This window comes from Aspergillus glaucus, assembly GCF_001890805.1.
Source record: "Aspergillus glaucus CBS 516.65 unplaced genomic scaffold ASPGLscaffold_11, whole genome shotgun sequence".
In the NCBI taxonomy this organism is placed as follows: domain Eukaryota; kingdom Fungi; phylum Ascomycota; class Eurotiomycetes; order Eurotiales; family Aspergillaceae; genus Aspergillus; species Aspergillus glaucus.
Genome location: NW_019170463.1, coordinates 307,433 through 329,573, shown reverse-complemented (window position 1 = coordinate 329,573; position 22,141 = coordinate 307,433). Strand labels below are relative to the sequence as shown.

The following is a 22,141-nucleotide window of genomic DNA, read 5'->3' as shown; positions in this document are numbered from 1 at the left end:
TGTGTGGTAAACCGAAATGAATGCATGCACATTCCGTTTCCCCGTCCTCGGTTCAGTGTGCAGCCCGATGTACCGGTACTTGGTCGGGTATTTCATAGTGTACTATAATGTACGCTACTGGTACTAGCCAGAGTACTTGTACAGGATTCTGCACAATAAGTCAATAACAGTACTCCATAGTTACTTGACAATAATCACAATCCTTTGACTAGCTAGCACTACTACTGTCTACTACAGAATACTCTTTTCTACACTCACTCACTGTACTGCAATGATACAGTGCCACCACCGGCTAATGCTATCCTTCGGTTCGGCGGAGCGGAACCTCTACTACGGCTCTCATCCATCCAATCCAAACCCATCTTCCCACCCTCCCCCCAACCAAGGTTCCAAGAGCGGAGCCATGATACAATTTCTTGGAGAAACCTGTGAGGCTGTGGCAACCAACGAATCACCTCCCCTATATTTTCTGGAGGATTCTCCAAGCCTGTCATGACTGTGGGGAGAGTTGAGTTATACGAAAGTTACGCGGGGAGAAGACACTCGGCAGTGGGGATGATGGACACGGACAGATGGGACTGGGATAGGAATATGGTGATTTGTGATGTGATGGATTGCTGAAAGTTCGTCGATCAGCGGGGAGAGCTGTTGTTTACTGCCTTCCTTGCTTGTGTAGGACATGGAGTATAGCGGGGAGTTGCTTGGCTTTTTACGCTATGGAAATACTTTATAAAATTGGATGCGGATGCTCTGTGCGTACATTGATTGGCATTGGCTTGGTTGTGATTATTCCTAGGCAGAGTTTTCCGCATCAAATAGCGGTCTGAACACCGTCAGTCTCACTCAACATACTCTGTAGTATGCCCACTTGTAGTATACTAGTAAGCCTAACTCATAAATGCAGCTCGGTTAAACAAGCTTCACTTGTACACAGTAGCTTTTCTAGCTCCACGTGCTGAGCTTCACCGACAGACGCCTTACGGAGCAACCTACGTACTCAGTACATTCAAGCACAGGTTTTGTTGAGCAGAGATTTGCGAGTTTGTGGGATAGAATTGACTTCAAGGGTGTGACTAGTCGCTAGTGTACTCTTAGCTATGCGGCTGTCTGGATACGGAAGTTAGTAGCTGAGCTCAACTTGTACAGCTCAGCTCGACAGCCCACCTACAGATTATACAGAGTAGACAGGTAACGATGCACAAGGATAAAAGGATGCAAAACATCTGTATGCACGCTCAACGCTCTTAATGTAGTATGTACTCCGTAGATGCATGTCAAATTATCCAAATGGGGTATCAAGCAAAATCAAAACCAATACTCTGTACTTGTACATGGCATAGCAATCACGACTCTAACCATTGCGCCGCCCTCTCCAACTCCGCGTTAAATGCTTTGATCCGATTCAACACTCCCCCGTCACCACGCGAGCTGACCTCCTCCCCCACCGCTCGCACCAGATACTCCAGTTCACTGGTCGGAGCTTCGTCCTCGTCATCCGGCCGCTGACGCTCCACGGCGAGCTCCAGTCCGTGCAAGCTGTTGTTGATGTTTGTCCGGGCCTACGAGTCAATTAGCATCCACGGTGAGCTCAGTTAAACTTTGGAACGAAGGGAAATGACGTACCATCCGCCCACTCTCCTCCTCTGCATGCCGCCGTCGAACACTATCCATCCGTACGGCGATAGCCTCGCGCTCCCGCCGCACGTGGTACAACCGGCTCCGCATGTCCATCATCTCGCGCTTAGCGCGACGCAGCTGCACGCCCAGGACGAAGTTGCTATCGAGCATTTCGCTCATTTCGAACAGGCGGCCTTCCAGCTCTGATCCGAACGCTTCCACGGCTTTCCTCTTGCGCGTCCATTCTGCTTTTCGTTGCGGATTGGTTTCGTTTGTGATGCCGGTTTGTAGTGTTGTGAGGGTCTTTTCGAGCGTTTCGCGGCAGATTTGGTTGAGGACGTCGGCTTGGTTGACGCCGCCGCGGGTGGGATGTTTGGTTCGTTGGGTGAGTTCGTCGGCGGAGGAGTCTGATTCGCTTTCGGAGGAGTCGTAGATAGGGGCGCGACCGAGGGTTGTGATGTTGGCGAGGCGGTGGACTGTTACTGGGACGGTTTCGCCGCGGGGGGCGCGTTTCTTTCGTGTAGGGCGTTCTGTTTGCTCTGTAGTTTGTGCGTCATCTGACCTAGAAGGTTCAGCTTGTTCGGGTTCCTGTTCAGGTTCCTGCTCCTGCTCAGGCTCCTCGGGTTCTTGCGACTCTTGCTCAACTTGAACAGTCCTCTTGGCTGGACGACCTCGCTTTCCGGGCTTTGGTGTTGGGCGGGTTTCTGTATCATCCGGCTGAGGCCCCTCGATCTCCTCGCCTGGCTCTTCCGTAGCTTTTGGTTCGCGCCTCTTTCTCCCCCGACGTCCCCGGGCTTCTGGTGCCACTTCATCAGAGACCTCCCTCTCAGGCTCTTTACCCTTGTCAGAAGGCTGAACAGCGGATGGTCGGCCTCGTCGCTTCTTCGGTGCTGCATCCTGGGTGTCAGGATCAGGATCTGCTGGTTGGATTGGTTGGAATTCTTCTGCGACTGCTTCCGCTTGTTGCTCTTGAGGTTCTCGAGATGCAGGTGGTCGACCCCGTCGTTTCTTCGGTGCAGCATCTTGAGTGTCTGGTTCCGGCGCTTGTACCTCTCCAGTGGCTGCTTCTGCTGTAGCATCCTCTGGGGGCTTTTCTGGAGATTCGCGACGATCCGAATCTTTCCCAGGCTTGTCAGAAGGTTGAGCAGCTGGCGGTCGACCTCGTCGTTTCTTTGGTGCTGTATCTTGTGTATCTGGTTCGGGTTCTGCTGGCTGGACCTTGTCTGTAGATGGCTCTGCAGTATCCTCCGTGGGTTGCTCTTGAGTTACTCGGGCAGATGCCGGTGGTCGACCCCGTCGTTTCTTTGGTGCAGCATCCGGCTCCGGCCCTTGTACCTCTTTGGTGGTAGCTGCCGTAGTATCTTCCGAAGGCTTGTCTTGAGATACCCGACGTCTTCGTTTTGTGTTCGCCTGATGCGATGATGTCCGTTGTGCTTCTGCTGGTTCCGATGGACGAGCCGGTTCTTTTGTAGATGCTGCTTCGACGGCCTGCTCCTCTGATTCGCGACGTCTTCGCTTTCCTTCCGCCTGGCGTGGCGATGTCCGTGGCGCGTCTGCATCTTGGGTTTCTGGTTTTGGTTCTGGTGGTGTCGGTTCTTCTGCATTTTCCGTAGATAAGTCTGCGGCGTCTGCTGGAACTTGCTCCTGCGGGGACTCTCGTCGCTTTCGTTTGCCTTTTGCACCTTGATCGGGGGATATAGTACGTTGTGGTGGTGCCTCGTCCTGAATCGCTGGTTCCTCCGGTGGTTGTGTCGGTTTCGTCTCGGGGGCTGCTTCTGCGACACCGTCTGGTTGTTCTTGAGAGTTCCGTTTTCTTCGTGTCACTTGAGGTGGTGAGGTCCGTTGTGGTTGCTCTTGTGGCGCTTCTTGCGGCTCTTGTAGTTCTTGCGGTAGTTCTTGTGGGGGCTCTGGTGGCTCTTGCGGTGCCGCGATTGGTGTCTCGACAGGTTGTGCTTGGAGTACTTCCGGTGCTGTCTCTTGGAGCAGTTGCTTCTGCGGCTGCGGTTCTTGGGGTTGCTGAATTTCTTGCGGTTCCTGTACTTCCGGCGCCTCCTGTAATGGTGCCGCTTCGGCAGCCTGTGCCTTGTCTCCACCATTCACCTCCGGTTGTATTTGCGGTACATCTGTCGGGGCAGAAACGGGGGCTTCGTTTGCCGGTTCCTTCTTGTCCTGACCAGGTACACCATCGGGTATTCCATCCGACTTCTCCACCGCAGCAACCGCAGCATCACCGTTTCGTTGCGACCCAACCGGTTGGGGTCGGGGCAGTCGACTCTTCGCACCTAATCGCCCTATCTTTGTAGGCGTCTCTGCGCATTGTAAGCAATCGTACCACCTCAAATACGTATTCCAATAAGGCAAGGCAACGCACCAATCTTCCTCCGCTTAGCACTCCGCGGAAGCTCAATCTCATCATCGTCCGACGGGATATCAAACGTCGACGGTCTCTGCGGTCGTGCATTTCGCGCGCTTCCCGGTGTCCGCTGACTTCCTTGCGATCCCGGTAGATCCGTCTTTGGCGATGATAGCTGGGCCTGGGGCGCAGGTTGTGTTTGTGGTGCTGGTGCCGGGGTAGTCGTAGGCTGTTGCGGCGGCGCTTCAGGAATCGCGGGGGCTAATCCAAAAGAGAATCCGAAGTCGACTTCTTTCGGCTTTCGTGATCTGCGGAAAGCGTGTATTAGTTATTGTTTTCATCTGGTTTGGGGATCTTCTTTCGCGGGATGCGCGTACGCTGCTCCGCGTTGCCGCATTTGCAGCCGCTCCTCTCGATCTGGTGCCATTAGTTAGACAGTAACAATTAGAATCGGAATTGGACAAGTGCGTACTGGAATTCATGGCTGAGAGCGACGCTCGTCGTGATTGACGCGTCGATATGGCGGTTGGTCCAGTTCTATGTAGAATGCTCCGTAACAGCTCGGCGGGCACCAAAGCGGTTAGTCTCAGATATGATTTTCTCTCCGCAAACACCACCACCGGACAACTACAACACTTTTATAGAGATAGACACTGTTAACTAAAGAAAATGGGCTGGTTCTGGGGAAATTCCAACAAAGACGATCCCGTCAAAAACCTCGACCCCGGGCTCCGCGAGTACCTCGAACACGAAGCTCCCACCAAATACGTCCCGACAACACAAGTCCCCTCTCCAGACCCCTCCAAAACCGTTGAACCACCACAATCCTCTCAACAATCGCAACCACAACCTGCAAACGAGCCCGAGAATGGTGTTCCTCCCGCTTCCCTCTTCCCCGACGGCCGGTATGCGCACCTATGGAAGACGTACAAGCCTCCGGAGCCGGAGGGCGCGGAACTCAAAGGCGCAGAGCGGGTGATTGGGAAGGAGAAGGAGCGCAAGGATACGGTGCATCGGGCTGCGATGGAGAATTGTGCGTTGGAGCATGAGGCTTTGACTTTGTGTTTCCAGACAGGGACTTGGCAGAAGCAATTGAAGGCGAGGGCGACTATGTGTTCGGAGGAGAATGGTACTTTCTCGAGATGTTTTACGACGCAGTCGGTGAGTTTATTGTCTCTATTCAATTGGGGTTACGAAGGAGTGCTAATTGTGTAGAAATTCCTCCAAGCACTAGGATACACCTCCGCATTCGACTGGGACGCAGACAGAGAAGAACGCATCCAGATGCACGCGGACAAGCTCTACCACCAAATGTTGGACTACGAAAAGAAAGTCGAACAAGCACGAGAAGCTGGCCTCGAACCACCACCCATCACCTCCCTCTTCAACCCGCAGGCACAGACTACCACCGCACAAGGCCAGGTCTCCAAGGACAAAGCCGTCGAGATCCCTGGAGGAGAGTCGATTCCGGCCGGATTCAAGCCGTCGAAATCGCTTGACCAGCTCACGCCTCACGAACGGGAACTGGAAATCCGGGCGCATAACTCGCAGTTGGAGCAGAGGAAGATATACATGCAAGAAGCGGCGCCGTTCATGAAGACGCAGGAAGACGCGCGGTTAAAGAGACAGGAAAAGATGACGAGTTGGTTTGGAGAGACGATTGGACGATGGGTCACGTAGGATATCTCTTTCTTTCTCTTTATGATTTCTTTTCTCGTGTACATTAGTATGGCATTCTGTATGGCCAGGACATGGCGTTTGTAATGGATATGAAACGAATGATCGATCAGGTAGCATATTTTGAGATGATAATGGAATTCCCAGCTCAATTGCTGCGTAGAAGTGTTAATATAAAAGTGCACGCTGACTTCGCGCTGGCTGTCATTCGCCGGGCGCGTGTTTTTGGACTTTCGGAACGACATCACGACTCCCCCCCCCCCATTCTCCTCATCTCTTTCAAATTACTCCTCGATCGCCCATGGGTTCCTCTTGACTCTCTCAACGCGCTTCTCCTCGTGTCATGATTTTTCCTCTCAGGGCTGTCCATTCTTCTATCTCACGGCGGGGTCCTGCCTCTTGTTTATCGTCCTTTATCGCAAGGTGAATCTCCATCCATCGAGCAATCAGTCGACTTTTCACCTCTTCGACACTAAACAACCATTGACAAGGATAATTATTACTGCGACCTCCTTGTCTATTCCTATTTCTTTTTCTTCCGCGTTTTCCCCCGCAGCAACCTCGATCTGAGGATATTGAGTTGCTCAGCTGTCGCTCAATATGAAGGCCACTCCGTTGCTCATCGCATGGCACAATGACAATGCGCCCATCTACTCAGTTCATTTTGAGCCCAATGGCAAAGGCCGTCTAGCAACGGCTGGAAAGTGCGTTCCATACACCCCAATACCACTCTGAAATCCTGTTACTAACAGTGTTGTTGTTTCTACTTCATAGTGACAATAACGTCCGAGTATGCCTCTCTACCTACCTACCTGTTTCCCCTTCCATCCCGTGATTCCCCCGTCGTCTAACAGCGAACAAATAGTTATGGAAAGTGGATTCGAACAAGGAGGAGCGAAAGGTCACCTACCTGAGCACGCTCGTAAAGCACACCCAGGCCGTCAATGTGATCCGGTTCAGTCCGAAAGGTACGCCCTACTCTTCGCTGGATATTGGTAGTTGTTGGTATTGACTGGGAACTAGGCGAGATGCTGGCATCTGCCGGAGACGATGGAAATGTCCTTCTCTGGGTACCGTCGGAGCTGCAGACACAAGGTGGGCTTGGAGAGGATCGATCGGACGACAAGGAAACCTGGCGCGTGAAGCATATGTGTCGGTCGTCGGGGGCAGAGATTTATGATTTGGCTTGGTCGCCTGATGGTGTATTTATTATCACGGGGAGCATGGATAATATCGCCCGGATCTATAATGCGCAAACTGGTTCGTTTGGGACCCGCTCTTGCTTTGCTATCATTTGCTGATTGAGGAATGGATAGGACAAATGGTGCGGCAGATCGCAGAGCATTCGCATTATGTTCAAGGTGTTGCGTGGGACCCTCTCAATGAATTCGTGGCTACGCAGTCGTCGGATCGATCCGTCCATATTTACAGCCTCAAAACGAAGGACGGTCAGTTCACGCTTACTTCGCATGGCAAGTTCTTGAAGATGGATCTGCCAACCAAGCGCATTCCATCGAGCAGTCCGGCTCCAGAGCCCACGAGCAAGCCTGCGCCTACCAGTTCTGCAGCTATTACCTCCCCAGCTCCGTCAACGCCTGGGACTCCAATGGCTTCGAATTTACCAATGGATCCCCCGCCTGTGTCGCATAGCCGCCGGTCATCGTTTGGCTCTTCTCCGTCGTTTCGTCGGTCAGCATCGCCTGCCGCATCATCCTTACCACTGCCTGCGGTTAAACCGCTCGAGGCCGCGTCTCCTAGCATCAACACCTTAGGAATCAAGAACGCCAATCTATATGCCAACGAGACTTTCACATCCTTTTTCAGACGATTGACTTTTACTCCCGATGGAAGCCTCCTGCTAACACCAGCGGGACAATATAAGACGTCGCACGTATCTCCTACCGATCCCTCAAAGACTACGGACGATATAATCAACACGGTCTATGTCTACACGCGCGGGGGGTTCAACAAACCGCCTATTACGCATCTTCCGGGCCATAAAAAGCCCTCCGTGGCAGTCAAATGCTCCCCTATACTCTATACCCTGAGACAAACACCTCAGCCTTCCAAGCATATCACCTTGGATACCTCGTCTGGAGACGACGCATTCGCTTCTCTTCCTGAGCCGGTTGTCGCCGCAGATTCTGCAGATAAGCAATCTATGGAGCCACCGTCAAATACCAAAAAAGCAGAGGGCGAAGGCACTCCCGGCAGCCCAAGCCCAGTGTTTTCATTGCCATATCGGGTTGTGTATGCTGTAGCCACACAAGATGCCGTTCTGGTATATGATACTCAACAGCAAACGCCGATATGCGTGGTCAGCAACCTGCATTTCGCAACCTTTACCGATTTGACATGGTAAGTCGGATGCGTTTCAATTGAAGTAACTAGCTAACTGGAATAGGTCGGGTGATGGTCTAACACTGGTCATGAGCTCGTCTGATGGGTTCTGCTCCACTCTTTCTTTTGCACCCGGGGAACTGGGACAAACGTATACAGCCACGACGGCATCTCAGCCTGTTACTTCGAGTACAACACCCAACCCTCTACCAACACAAACACATGCAGCTTCGCCCGCTGCTGCAACAACTCAACTCAGCTCGGTCCAGGTTATCATTCCCCCAGCTAGTCCGGCACGTTCCAACTCCGCCACCCCAGCATCATCCGCTTCCGTGATCAACAATCCTACACCAACACTCGGGTCCGTCCCTTCGGTGACAGCAACTCACTCTGCACAACCACCTACTCTTCCTCTAACCACACCTCCGCAAACACCATCCTCTGTCTCGCAGAGCGGATCAAACACCACTACTACAGCAAACAACACCGTCCTCGGCAAGAGAGAGGAGAGTCAAGATCAACAACAACAGGAGCAACAACCAAAGAAGAGGCGGATAGCACCGACTCTCGTTTCCACCGATAGTCCCGAGGGTGGTAGTGGTTCAGCTCCAGCTCCTTGATGGTTCTTAGGTTAGGTTATCGATAACATAGATTTGATTGTTTGCTTGTGCTTATTAATATCCCTTTGTTAACTATGCATATCTCTTCTCTGTTTAGGTTACGAATGGGTTGATATGAATTGAATCGGATGAATTTAAGACCTGCTTGCTTTATGCTTATTTCGTTGTTGTATGATTTTCTTGACTCGATCAAATCCGATTGAAGATTCGATACAATCAATCCATGTCGAGGCTCACGCTCTGCTACATGTCTTCTAGGGTTCTGTTCGAGGCAGCACATAACATGCTTAGCAGAATATAGAATATAATCCACATAGGGCAAGCTAATTAGTGATGCAAGAATTGTACATACATGCAAGTCACTCGAGCAAACCACTGTTAGAAACTGCCGCATAGCCCACTACCCTATCGTAGCCATATAGTAGAGGTCTCTTAACGCTGACAGATAACAACAACAGACACATCCATGGACTGTGTGAGTTCCAATTGCTTTAAAGGCTGTTTAACCACGCCGTGGTTGTGCGTAAAAACGTCGCCAATTGAGACGATCTCTTGCTCACAGCTCAACCTGCCGGAAGCCCTCAAAGACGAGGGCAAACGGGATTGCTAACTAGTTAGTTAACTAGTTAACTAGTAGAATGCATGGTATGACTCAGCTGTGGGTCGATGTCTACTCCGCTGACCGTGTGGCTTGTGACTGATGATGTTCGTGATTAAATTCGACAAGTGGGAAGTGCTTCGCGGTTTGGCTCTGCCGCGGCAGACTTTCTCCCATAAAATGTGAGACGGTGGAATGGTTTCCAAAGTCAGTGGTGGATAACAAAAACGACAGTGCCTCCAGGGCCTCCAAGCAACCAATTAGCGAAGCGGATGTTTGGCTGTACACTACCTCAAATGCTACCCTCAGCTCGTCGCGAGAGATGCCCGACTCCATTCGAGCTGCTTGGTAGTAGCCGATGTTTATCAGGAGGACGGCTTCGTCCAGCATAAAGCTAAAACCCGACCATTTGTTAGGCGGCATTTTGATGGAAATTTAGGAGAGGTACTGCTTCCACTGCTTTCTATCCATCCATCGGCATCATTTGCGAGTCTTTCAGTGGAAGACTCAGTAAACCTGACTTCGAGCACGGCAACGACAAAACTAGCTCTGAGGTTGAGGGTCCGGCTATGAGTTCTGTGGGTAGTGTTTCGACTTGTTGGGTGTCATCGTATGCTTGCTTCTCGATGTCAATTATCATAGCAAGCAAGACATCGCTTCAAGCCATCAATATGTGTGGTGAGCTGTGGTTTGGCTATATCCTCCTTCGAAGACTACTCGTATCTCACTGTGAGGAGTCACTTAACTCTAGCCGAGCTGCTTATTATAAGCCACAAGTAGTGGATGTTGAATCCTACCAGATCACCGCAAACGAATCCGGTCAGGGGGGTTGATGTGCCAATGGTGCTAGAAACTAACCATTCTTTAGGTATAATTGTGGTTAGATGATCTATCATGGGAATCTGCCTTCTTGCGACGCTTTCCAGCCAGCCGTGTGCGTCGGCTACAAGTCCAACTCCGAGTAACCCGCAGCACAAAACTGAAAGGGCTATACGTGGAACCCAGGTTCTGGTTATGTGTTGTGTGGATCGGTCTTCCGCTAGTCATAACATGCTTGCTTTCTGTTGATTACCACAACAAGCAAGGCACTGCCTTGAGCCACCACTGGGCGCTGGATTCGAGCCCTTGGGTTGGCTTTGTTGACTGGAAAATCCGACTTACAAGATAACTTAGACTGGAAGGACCAAGCGCACCCGGCAAGTGCACGGTTGCGGTAATGTGAGATATGGTTTTTATCTCCATTAATCGTTTGTTATGTCAGTCATGTTAACAAGCAAGACACTACCTCAATCTAGCCGTGCATGTCAGCTGCCAGATTGCACGCGTTCTTCTGTTATATCCCATTCAAGAATATAGACAGGGGCCACCCCTAACGCCCTGGAAATTTGTTCGTGGGCTTCGAAGCACAGAATCTATTATGTGATAGTAATTGCCATGCTTGCCTTTGAGTGTCAATTGCGGACCATTTTGTTGAACAATGAATCCAGGTGTTGCCTCAAATTGCCTGCGTCGATGAAGGTGTAAGTCACGGTGGAATTGTAATAATCTGTGCAGGCAGTACCACATACACTGAAGCGATGGTGCAGTCTTGTCCTTTCCCCTATGCTGGATTGTGGCCGCCGCCATTATATATATTAACAAAAAAAAAAAAAAAAAAAAAAAAGCGAACGATTTGGTCGGCATCGGGACAACTGTCATCTCTATATAGAGTGATTAGTATAGCTTTGAAGATGTTGCGAAGACAAGCAAGAGACTGCCTCCAGCCACCCTTTGCTATTAGCTCGAGTTTTGGTGCTGTCTCAGAAAAGCCCATTTTGAGCACAACGTAGACCGGAGAGACCAGCTCAGGTGTCCAACAGTTCTCGTGGTTTTGGGTGATGTTAACGGGACACCTGTTTTTTTCGAGAGCCATACGCATGCTTTCTTTCTGATGTTAATGATTATAGCAAGAAAATTCCCGGAGCCACCAGTTGGCTTTGGATTACTATTTTGAGTTGGTTCCGTATAGCTTTGATCAGGTTAGGTTTTTGAATGCCATTGCTCTGATTTAATAAAAGATAGGATTAGACTACTATATCGTAGCCACATAGAAGAGGTCTCTAACAAGGACCGGGTTGAGTTTGCTAGGTTGTTGGTCGTAGGATTCAGAAATCTGGATGAGATAATCAGGGCTTCAGATCAACCCCCAAAGCAATCCAAAGAAGTGAATAGACTAGAGCTATGCTCAGGTGAGTGACCATGAGAGAGAGTAAAAAGGTGAATACAGCAATGTAAAGTCAGATCATTATAGTATGGTAAATAAAACCCCAGAGTTAGGGTAGTATTAGTCCTCCCTTCATTAATTGCTACTCTGTACTGTATTCCGTGTCGTGATCCGTCACATGGTATAGGTGCTCAATAGTTTATTGCTAATAGCGATCCTGGGTTGCAAAGCAAACAGAAACATTTAAAGCAATATGAACTGATTGGGTTAACTACTTGAGCTTCCTGCCCCGCCTGATTCCTCCCCAGATACAATCAGCAAAGTCAAGAAGTCCCTGTTTGTTAAATACAGCATCCCGCTCCTGGTCAACTGGGTCCCTGTGTACGATTGTTTTGAATGGGATTCGCAGCTTGTCACATTCTGTAATAGCCCGAGATTCCAGATCGATAGTGACGCCGGTGACGGTCTTGTCTTGGATAGTGAGAACGCTAGTGTGTGTGGCTGTTGAGGCCATGTTATTTTCTCCATTACCATTATAAGCCTCCCATTTTGCAATGGTGATTGTCCCCGTCCGCTGCCGGCGCTACATTGCATAGCAAATGGTAATCATGGTGGAAACATGGCTTTCTGGAGTTTCAATCTAATTGCGCGCATCAGCATATAGTCCAGCATCAGCACCATCCATCGCAATTTCCAACACGAGACTGAAGGATTCATTGCGGCCCGGCGGTCCCCAACAGCTATCTGGCTGTCTTCTCCACACACCCAGGTGAGCCAGTGGTGACAGCATAAATCTAAGACATCCCACGTCAAGGCCCATGCCCAGGAACCGTTTGAGCATCGACGTTGGGAACGTGCCAACAATTTCCTCATATCCCTCCCCCATGCTTTTGGTAGTCATTTTTTTTTCGTCTCGGTATTGTAGCGAAAACGGGCGTACTGAGAGGCCTCGGAGTGTCTGAAGCCGATTCTGCTTTCGAATTCTTCTAGTGAGGCGTTGTGGAATTTTGTGTATTGGAGGACTCTTGTATCTCCTGCTCTTAGGCCGATTTCATCCGCGCGGAGAAGTTCGACGAAAGCATCATGGCCTGGGTATGGTTCGTTCTCTTCGGAGGGCAGGGTATGCTGGTCGGAAGTAAGAGGCTTGACGAGAGGATCGCTCTCTCCAGAGGGCTGGTCGGCAATAGGTATAGCTATGGTTAAAATGAACCTGACGTGAAGCTTGAAAGTCAGTATTTATGAACGAAACCCCCCTTCCCCGCCCCCCAGAGGATTCTTAAACTGATTCAGATGAAAACAGGAAGAGAACAGATTCTGGTGAGAACAATGCCATCGTCATAATGATATTACTTTTTCTGCCTGAGACACTCGCTAATCTAAATAACAAAATCTGGGTAAAACATACCTTATCGTGCTGTAGTTACCATTTAGCTACAGTAACGAAGACAGCCAATATAGTGCTGCTGGTGCTTTCGAGCTAATCGTGAGTATCGATAGTGAGCTTCCGGAACTACCTGGCTATATCAACTCTGATTTTTGCCATAAGAGAATCTCTACGTTGCGAGAACACTCGTGGATGTCATTGCTGCGAGCGACAAGAGCCTGAATGCTTAAAACAAATTGTCTGAATCCTGCTTCCGGGAGCTTTTAGCCGCCCATAGCTGTAAGTTAGCCAGACGGCGCTACTGCATAGAGCAATAGGTTTGTAACCGAAAAGCACCCATCAACCATTTATGCTTCTTACAACACGCTGTTACAAGCCACAGATTAATATAGTAATCAAGTAGACACCCATACAGTAACGCAGAGTCCGAACCATCTTAGTATCGGAAAGCGCCCAGGTGGCATTAGGGCTTAGGAAAATCAACATAGTACGCAAAAAGCAAATTTAGCTAGAATAGATTCTAAATCAATAGCCCTCACTCCTTCCCGCCCTAATCTGTTTCCAGGTAGTATCAGCAAACTTCAAAAGCGCCTTTTGATCAAAAACAACATCCTTCTCCAGGTTCACTAGTGCTCTGCGAAAAATTGTTTCAAAGGGAACACGCAGCTCATTACATGGTACAGCATCTCCAGATCGCGGATCAATAGAAGTGCCAGTAGTAGTACTAGTTTGAGATTTAATGGTAAGGACAGTAGTCCGCATGGCTGTCCTATTCCCATTCCCATTAGTAGCATTATCGCCACGGGGCTCCCATTTTGCAATAGTCATAGTCCCCATCTGCTGCTGCGGCTGTAGCACATTAATACAAATAGTAATCACCAAATCCACACAATTTCCCGGGCTCTCAATCCAACCTCTCACATTACCCTTAAGCCCCTCCTTGCTCCCAGGCGCAGCTGCTGCAACCCCCAACACAACAGTATACGGAATCTTTAAAGCTGGTCCCAAGCAACTATCTGGCTGTCGCACCCAGTCACCAAGCGTGATCACCGGTGACAATGTAGCCCCGTAATCTCCAACTCCAACTCCCATGCTCGTGAACTGAGAGAGCATCATAGACCATTGAAAAGAGCTGATTATATGTGGATGGGCGTTTCTGGGGTTGAGTACTTTGGCGACCAGTTCTTGTGTGCGGGTGTTGTAGCGGAATTTTGCGTATACGAGGGCTTCGGACTTTTCAAAGCAGATTTTCTCTTGGGATTCTTTCAAGGTCACGTTTGTGAAGGTTAGGTATTGGGGGGGGGTTGTCATAAATCCTTCATTCAAGGCATCATGGCTACTGGAGAGAATGTTGATGAGGTCTGAAAGACCTAGGTATAGTATGACGCTGTCATGGGCAGGCATGGTGGTGGTAATTCCCAAATTCAGAATAGGAAAATAGGAAAAGTGGAAGAAAACTCACAGTACAGAGTAGTGTATGTCACTTTAAGGACACAATTATGAGATAATGAAATCTTCTGACATATGCTTGACACTACCAGTGTTACTATTTCAAGTAGTTCTGCCAATATTAGGGCAATGCCATGCTTTCTTGGAGAGGAATAGGTCCTCTAATAGCATGGGATGAATCCCAGGAAGCTGCAGGGGTACTTCCCAGTCCAACGCGTCACAACCCCAACCTCCAACACAACACTCAGCGGCCAATTCTTCGCCGGCGGCGCCCACCGACTATCCTTTTGCCGCTCCCACTCCCCCAGCGTAACAATCGACGAATGCATATCCACCCACGCTCCCGGAGTGTTAAGGCCCATGTCGAGAAACTGGCACATGAACCATGTTGTGAAGAAGCGGGTGAGGTGGTCGTGGCCTTCGGCGATGGATTTGGTGATTAGATCGTGGGTGTGCGTGTTGTAGTGGAAGATGGCGTGGAGGCTGGGGGTGGAGTGGCGGGGCTGATTTTGTTGGTCCATTCTGAGAGGGGCACGTTTTGGATGAGGGTGTATTGGAAAGGGCAGGGGTAATTCTGCGGCTGCGGACGCCGTAGAGGGCTTTGCTGTTATCGGAGAGGTAGGTGGTTAGGTCTGAGGGACCTGGGTAGGGGAGGACGTGCATGGTGGTGTAGGGTTGTTTGCGACCTTCAAGATACAGCCAAGCGTTGAATAAACGGATTTGAAAAGTTGTAGGGTGTTGTAGTATTGTTGAAGTATGAAGTATCCATGCCTGAATATTCAGAATTTCATATAACAAGGCAGGAACTGATTCCAGATGTTGTCCTAAAATGATTTGAAGTAGCATAATAATATTCAAAAAGGGACGCGCAAGGAATCTAGAATAGTAGCATATGTTCAAACGAGTATTAAACAACCACCTCAGTACACCCATGCAACACCCCATCAACAACTTCAAACCCATCCACCCTCGGGGAAGAAAGCATATTCACAATATCCGCAATCCCCATATTCCCCGGTAACACCGCCTTAGCCTCCGTAGCATGATATCCCACCGTCAACGTAGTCACGTTCGGAATCTTATCCTCTGCGCGCAAGTGATTGGCGTACCGGAATAACGCCTCGTCGCCTCGTGAGCCACCCGCGACGAACAGGAAGTCTGGGGCCTGGGGTAATCCGCGCAGGATGATTTCGGCCGCTTTGGCTTTGGAGACGTCCAGCGGTTCCACTGTTACGGCGCCTTCTGTGAGGACGACGTGGATGGCTTCGCTGCCGCGGGAGCCGTTGATTTGATCTGCGAGTTCGGAGGCTTGGTTGGCGGCAATTACGGGGTCATGGGCGTCGTTGTATTGGAAGGTTAGAAGGCATCGGCGCTCTTCGATTTGGCTTCCGTCGGTGCGTTCCTGGAAGTAATCCATTACTTTGCGGACACCGTTTCTCCAATCTTTGATCTTTTCCATGTCGACCAGCGTCTCCCAGTGACTGGAGCCAATCTCTCGTACGAAGCATCCGTTCTCAGCGACGTATCCCACTCGACTTGGTAGCATATGGATCAGTGGCTCGAGTTGTTCCGGACTCTTGTTGCTCGTCACATACACCAGGTTCCTCGGGTCGTCGACTAGATGTTCTAGCAAGGCAGCTGGCTCTTTGTTGGACCTCGAATTGGCCTGCGCAAAGGTTCCTCCATCCTCAAGGAAAATTAACCGGATACCGGACTTTCCATATGACTTCTTGAGGGTGTTGACAGACAGGGACGAGACATGCTGTGGCTCACGAGAGACTTGCGCTTTGTGAGACTTGGTCAAGCACTCTTGCAACGAGCTCGCCCATGATAGTGCTGTATGTGGTGCCATCCGGTTGAGCAAAAAATCCCAGTTACGCTGCTTTTGCTCCGGGCTCATTTCAAGAGCCTTGTTGATTGTATCCGCAACCTCCCGATAATCCCACGGGTTGACCAGAAGCTCGTGTCCGTTGAAAATGGAGGCACTTCCCGCAAACTCACTGAGAATGAGCGAGCCATGGCGCTGCGGTGCTAACTTGCCGTCTTGGCAATAGAGGTAGTCGTGACTCGTGAGGTTCATACCCTCCCTCAGACTTGACACGATGAAGACTTCCGCCACGTTCATAAGGGCCAGGAATTGCGAGTAACTGATATCCTGTCTCAGGAGTACGAGGGGCTGATGCGTCAACGAGGAGTAAGTAGAGTTGATCCTCATGGCGATACTCGAAACTTGTGCCCCAAGTTCAGGCAATTCAGAGGCGGACGCGATTTGGATGAGAATGACCTAGACCAGTCAGCTGGGTTTCCATCTGTATACAGAGCTGTGAGAACTTACATTTTCTCTCCATTTAGGATACCGTTTCAGAAAGAGCTCGTAGGCCATAAGCTTCTGCTTGATACCACCAGGCGCATCAAGCCTATCTCTCGCGACAATCAAGTGCCTGCCATTGTACCTGGTCTGGATGTTGGTGATCCAGTCTCGAACTTCAGAGGTCTGTCGCAACTCATCGACGGCCTTTAGGTCGACTCCACAGGGGAAATTGTTGACCCTGATGAATCGGTTCGGGAGTTGTACACCGTCTACCGTTACCTCCAAGCTGAGAAGGCGACTACATGACTGCAAGAAATGGTGGCAGTACTCCTCCGTTTGAAAACCCACGAGGTCTGCCCCGAGCAGGCCATCCAGCAAGGCCTTTCGTGCATTGAGACACCGAAATACTTCGGAAGACGGAAACGCAGCATGCATAAAGAAACCGATCTCGGCACGGGGCAGCTTCTTTCTGAGGATTGATGGTAGAAGTAGGAGGTGATAGTCGTGTATCCAAATACTATCACCAGACCTCCAATGCGCAACAATGGTTTTGGCAAACGCCTCGTTGACTTTCACGTACTGCTTCCAGGAATAGTCATCGTACTCCGTGTGTCGCGGGCTCTCCTGCATCTGGTAATGGAAAGCCGGCCATAGGACCGCGCGACAAAAGTGCGAGTAGTGCCCGACAAACTCCCGGTCGTCGACAAACACTGTGAGCGACTCAAACTCGTCTTCGAGAGTCTCGGAAATACTGGCGCGCGTTTCGTCCTTGAGGGGGTCGGTTGGCATACCGAGCGTACCAACCCACATCTTGTCTGTTAACAAACCCGCTTCTTCAGCGGCATTAACGGCGTTTCGAAGGCCCCCATTTCCTTGTTCTGCCGCCTTGACAACCCAGTCAGCATCTGACAAGAGTGCGCGCGGGCTTCCATTGCCTCCTTCCGACGGGGTATCATATGTTGCTCCATCGAGATACTGTGGGAGGCCTTGTTTGACCACTGGATCCTGGCTGCTGGCGATCGTTGGCGCAGGATACGAAGCGACTGCGGGCCGTGGTTGATTGAACTTACGGCTTTGGCCCCAAGAAACCGGACGGGGCTCACTGAGACCCGGGCCGTTGGGATCATCCGCGCTGGGGATTTCACCCGCGGACTGAGACACATACGGCTTGAAGATCTTCTCGTAGTCTGTAGTTGCTCCGGGAGTCAAAGTCGCATTAGTGGCTTTCGAGAACCGCCTTCGACGAGCCTCCGCCAACCGTCCTACGATTTGACCATCAACCGAGGAAGAACTGGTGGATGACTGGCGACGAGCATTTCTCAGCTCAGTCGCTTGAAAGTCGATCGTATACGGAAGGAAACTAGATATGTTAGCATTCAATTAGCGCACCAGGAGAATACCAACATACAGTGAAGCGATGAAGACTGTCATGACACTGTCTCCGGCGGCAGGATTGAGGGGTAAGACGGACGATAAGACCGGGCTCGAGACAATTGAGGAAACTTGTCGACAATAACAATGGCAAGCAAGGTTTATAAATTCGGCGGCCAGTCCCCCGCAATAGAAGCCAGGCCAAGATATCCAAATACCGTCAGACGCCCGCACGGCGGCTTGGATAAACAGAGGGCAGGTGGTGACGTTGATGATTGGACCGTCAACCCTGGAAAGGCAGTAAACCACAGGAACATTCCGGGCTGTTCGGAAGACGCCAGAGTAAGATCGCAAGGATTCCGATGCTTCTAGACCAAATGGGCTATGATTGTTTCGTTTCGTTCTGTCACTCTTTTGGCGAAGAGAGGGGAAAGCGCTATATATTCCAACCCGGCAGATGACCGGACACTCGACTATGCGCGGAGGGCTATGGCCTCGTTCTATGCGATTCTCATGGTTCGATAGGATTATCCCGGATCCCTTTCCCCCTCAGAAGGCAACTTCTAGACAGTTCAACCGGCTCGGCATCAAGCAGGATATTGCTGGTCGAAGAAACAGGGAGTCTGGCGTAGAAGCGGACAGAAACAGGAACCAAGCGGGGAGGCACGTGTGAGAAGGAGAGGAATAATATCCAGACGAGTAATAACCGGAATAATAAGCTGAAGAATAGTATTAACTAGGAATAATGTTGGGCTGACAATGATATGAGAGAATAATAGGGATAAGTGGTGTGGTGTCTGTTAGTGAACTGGTGGGAACGAAGACGTCAAACATCACCAGCAAAAAACCGGCGTCGCAGTTTCCTCTTGCGCTTTTTTCTTTTCCAATCGCTATTATATTACACTAAGTGTGCAAATAATAAACTACGGCTGTCAGCTTCAATTCATTCACTGCTATATATATTCCGCCATTTAGCTTCTGTCAAAAGCTTTCTTTCTTTTCCGATACCCCACTAAAATCACCCACATAAGACCACACACATATTCAAGCATCGCCATGTCGAGCAACGGCAACTCATTGGGCGATTCTCGTCTGCTGCTCGTTTCCAATCGTCTCCCGATCACCATTCGACGATCTGAATCGGGTAATTATGAGTTTTCCATGTCATCTGGTGGTCTCGTGACCGGTCTCAGTGGACTGTCCAAGACGACAACCTTCCAGTGGTATGGCTGGCCCGGTTTGGAGGTTCCCGAGGACGAAATCAAAACCGTGACGCAGAGACTGAAGGAAGAGTTCAACGCGACTCCGGTGTTTATGGATGACAAGTTGGCGGATCGTCACTACAACGGCTTCTCGAGTATATCCCATCCTCCTACCAGTCGTGGTTGTCGCTGACCTGTGTTGACTCGATTCTCTGGCCGCTACTACACTATCATCCCGGTGAAATCGTCTTCGATGAAGGTGCTTGGGACGCCTACCGTGAGGCCAACCGTTTCTTTGCTCGGACGATTGCCAACGAGGCGAGAGAGGGTGACTTGGTCTGGGTTCACGACTATCACTTGATGCTTCTGCCGCAGATGCTCCGCGAAGAGCTCCAGGCACTTGACAAGAAGGACATTCGGATCGGGTTCTTCCTACACACGCCTTTCCCTAGTAACGAGATCTACCGGATCCTACCGGTACGAAGGGAGTTGCTGCAGGGTGTGTTGCACTGCGATTTGATCGGTTTCCATACGTACGACTATGCTCGTCATTTCCTGGGCAGCTGTGCTCACTTGCTGTAAGTTCTTTAGCCATAGATCTGTCTGCAGAGCTAACCGTCTTCAGGGGATTAATCACTACTCCCAGCAGCGTCAAATACGAAGATAGGAATGTTTCTGTGGGAGCTTTTCCTATTGGCATTGATCCGGACAAGTTCGCAGAAGGCCTGAAAAGTCTCAAGATCCAGAACCGCATCGCAAGTCTGGAGAGCAAGTTCCGTGGCACCAAGTTGATGGTCAGCGTTGACCGTCTCGACTATATCAAAGGTATCCCGCAGAAGTTGCACGCCTTGGAAGTGTTTCTTTCCAGTCATCCAGAATGGGTTGGCAAGGTGGTGTTAGTGCAAGTTGCCGTCCCAAGTCGACAGGACGTTGAAGAATATCAAAACTTGAGGGCAGTGATCAACGAATTGGTGGGAAGAATCAATGGCAAATTTGGTAAGTCTTCGTCGCCCCATCCAAGTGCGTCATGCTGACCTGAAAGGCACGGTGGACTATATGCCGATTCACTTCATGCACAAGTCGGTGAGCTTTGATGAGCTGGTTGCGTTGTACGCGGTCTCTGATGCTTGCGTCGTCTCCTCCACTCGGGACGGCATGAATCTGGTGTCTTTTGAGTATATTGCCACGCAGAAGCGGCGCAAGGGCGTGTTGATTCTCTCCGAGTTTGCCGGGGCCGCACAGAGTCTGAACGGCAGCATTGTCGTGAACCCGTGGAATACGGAGGAACTCGCCCGCGCGTACCATCAAGCCGTCTCGATGGGCGAGAAGCAAAAGGCTCAACAATTTGAGAAGCTCTACAAATACATTTCGAAATACACCAGGTACGTGGCCATTGCGCTGATCTTGACACATGACGCATGCTAACTTTTCGCAGTGCGTTCTGGGGACAGTCATTTGTGGCCGAGTTATCTCGATAGTGGATGAAGATGGATTTTTTTTTTTGTTTTTCTCTCTCTTTTCTTTTGCATTGATAGCGTGCGGGTCTTTTATTTGCATGGCGGCATCAAGCGACGATTCAATCAGTAGACCACGAGTTCACGATTATAATTGGCAATCTGCTGGATTTACAAGTACGTACGTGGCCGAAAAGCGTACAAGCCGATGGCGTTCCACTAGTCATATATTTTGTCGGCTAGGCGGCGAGTACGCGCAAGCCTCGTAGGCAGATGGGGACGTTCGATGGATGTTCGTATCTTGCATGTAGATACGCAGGTAGATATACGAGTGCAGAAGATCAAAGCGTAGGGCTGTATAGCAGAGTACTGTGTACAAGTGGCAGAGTACGTACGCTCCACAAGTAATACGTACTTGTACAGCTATCTAAAATGCAGGCCAATGACAGCCAAGCTCAAATAAGGAGATTAATGCAGTTTAACTTTATTCACCGTTATGTATGGCAGTGCCCTGTTAATTAGTATGCCCTATCCATACTCATACTCGTATTACTATTTTGTCCACGGAAAATCCGATAATGCCCAACCGTCCCAACGATGACGAATCACACCCCTCCATAACTAACGAGTCAGCTGACCCAGCGCAAGTCTACCGTTCATCGTCTAGTCCTGTTTGGGTAAATGTAGCGGATTCTGCCGCGCACTTAGTTACTTGTACAGAGTAAGTAAGCAACTCCGCCGGAGCCGGTCGCGCGGACTCGGGGTCGGTGTTTTGTCCGAGTCCGAAGCTGTTCCGTGCCGTGGGTGTACGGAGTATGGGTTTTTGTATGGATGGATCTTGGATAGGAGGGTTTGGTTTAGTTTGGGGTTTGGGCTGTGCGTGGTTGATGAGTGGTTGTGGAAAGCTTGGCATGTGCTTGTTTGAGTTTTCTACATCTACATCTCACATCTTTCTACAACATAGCAGTACTCGTACGGAGTTGCTACACAGAGCGTCAAGAAAGGAAAGTGACGATCTCAGGGTCCAAATCACTTGACCCAATGTCGCAATCATGAATCATGATGACAAGAGGCCGATATTCTAGAACGACACTATAAAGTCTACTTAATTTTGCTTTTTGGATGATGAATCAATATTCCGACTATTAGTTAGTTATCTTGTTTTTGAGAAGGCTAATAGTATGTACTCCGTACTAGCCAGGAAGGGTATCTGTTCAGTGGCCAAGAACCCAAAACCAATGATTGGCGGCCGGCCCGTCACACTTGAAGATCATTCAACCATGCATAGAATATTTTCTCGGGGGATCTTTTATTCTATCTTTTATATATAAGTATAGAGTATTATCTTTATCAATTCAAGAATATTACATACTTGTATTTCTATTTACTACAGCACTACTTGTACACTCACCAGTAATCGTACTGTACAAGTACTACAGCACTCTGTATACGCTATAAATAGCATACCCAAAACAGCAAAAGCCAAGACCCCTGGCCAGTTGGACCCTTTTTGTCTCTGTCGGTGGGTCCAGATCTTGCCAAGAGGACAAGCTTGCGCGTCT

The 22,141-nt window shown here is 49.9% G+C and overlaps 7 protein-coding genes across 7 annotated transcripts; 3 read left to right on the top strand and 4 right to left on the bottom strand.

The window, feature by feature from the left end:
• Positions 1-1,343: 1,343 nt before the first annotated feature.
• ASPGLDRAFT_127563 (uncharacterized protein) lies at positions 1,344-1,845 on the bottom strand (the record flags this gene model as incomplete). Its single annotated transcript, XM_022540728.1, has 2 exons — positions 1,344-1,559; positions 1,624-1,845. Coding segments are annotated over 2 exons (438 nt in total), but the record flags the coding sequence as incomplete, so codon positions are not given.
• Positions 1,846-4,639: 2,794 nt separating this feature from the next.
• ASPGLDRAFT_66773 (uncharacterized protein) lies at positions 4,640-5,650 on the top strand (the record flags this gene model as incomplete). Its single annotated transcript, XM_022549059.1, has 2 exons — positions 4,640-5,131; positions 5,186-5,650. The coding sequence occupies 2 exons, from the start codon at positions 4,640-4,642 to the stop codon at positions 5,648-5,650; spliced, it is 957 nt and encodes a 318-aa protein (XP_022400524.1).
• A 297-nt stretch (positions 5,651-5,947) lies between these two features.
• On the top strand, positions 5,948-8,999 carry ASPGLDRAFT_47513 (putative chromatin assembly factor 1 subunit B). Its single transcript, XM_022546691.1, has 6 exons — positions 5,948-6,351; positions 6,422-6,437; positions 6,513-6,615; positions 6,671-6,907; positions 6,964-8,005; positions 8,052-8,999. Exons 1-6 carry the CDS (start codon positions 6,248-6,250, stop codon positions 8,605-8,607), a joined length of 2,058 nt encoding a protein of 685 aa, XP_022400523.1. The 5' UTR covers positions 5,948-6,247; the 3' UTR covers positions 8,608-8,999.
• A 4,318-nt stretch (positions 9,000-13,317) lies between these two features.
• Positions 13,318-14,198, bottom strand: ASPGLDRAFT_82512 (uncharacterized protein; the record flags this gene model as incomplete). The annotated part of the gene is made up of 1 exon (XM_022550169.1): positions 13,318-14,198. A coding segment is annotated over one exon (881 nt), but the record flags the coding sequence as incomplete, so codon positions are not given.
• A 204-nt stretch (positions 14,199-14,402) lies between these two features.
• ASPGLDRAFT_35833 (uncharacterized protein) lies at positions 14,403-14,904 on the bottom strand (the record flags this gene model as incomplete). Its single annotated transcript, XM_022544614.1, has 2 exons — positions 14,403-14,724; positions 14,777-14,904. 2 exons carry the CDS (start codon positions 14,902-14,904, stop codon positions 14,403-14,405), a joined length of 450 nt encoding a protein of 149 aa, XP_022400521.1.
• Positions 14,905-14,942: 38 nt separating this feature from the next.
• On the bottom strand, positions 14,943-18,181 carry ASPGLDRAFT_346953 (trehalose-6-phosphate synthase). The gene is made up of 3 exons (XM_022544461.1): positions 17,961-18,181; positions 16,577-17,912; positions 14,943-16,525 (listed from the first exon to the last, which is right to left on the bottom strand). Exons 1-3 carry the CDS (start codon positions 17,981-17,983, stop codon positions 15,149-15,151), a joined length of 2,736 nt encoding a protein of 911 aa, XP_022400520.1. The 5' UTR covers positions 17,984-18,181; the 3' UTR covers positions 14,943-15,148.
• A 798-nt stretch (positions 18,182-18,979) lies between these two features.
• ASPGLDRAFT_82511 (glycosyltransferase family 20 protein) lies at positions 18,980-21,046 on the top strand (the record flags this gene model as incomplete). Its single annotated transcript, XM_022550168.1, has 5 exons — positions 18,980-19,231; positions 19,303-19,703; positions 19,751-20,121; positions 20,168-20,507; positions 20,561-21,046. 5 exons carry the CDS (start codon positions 18,980-18,982, stop codon positions 20,601-20,603), a joined length of 1,407 nt encoding a protein of 468 aa, XP_022400519.1. The 3' UTR covers positions 20,604-21,046.
• Positions 21,047-22,141: the final 1,095 nt, after the last annotated feature.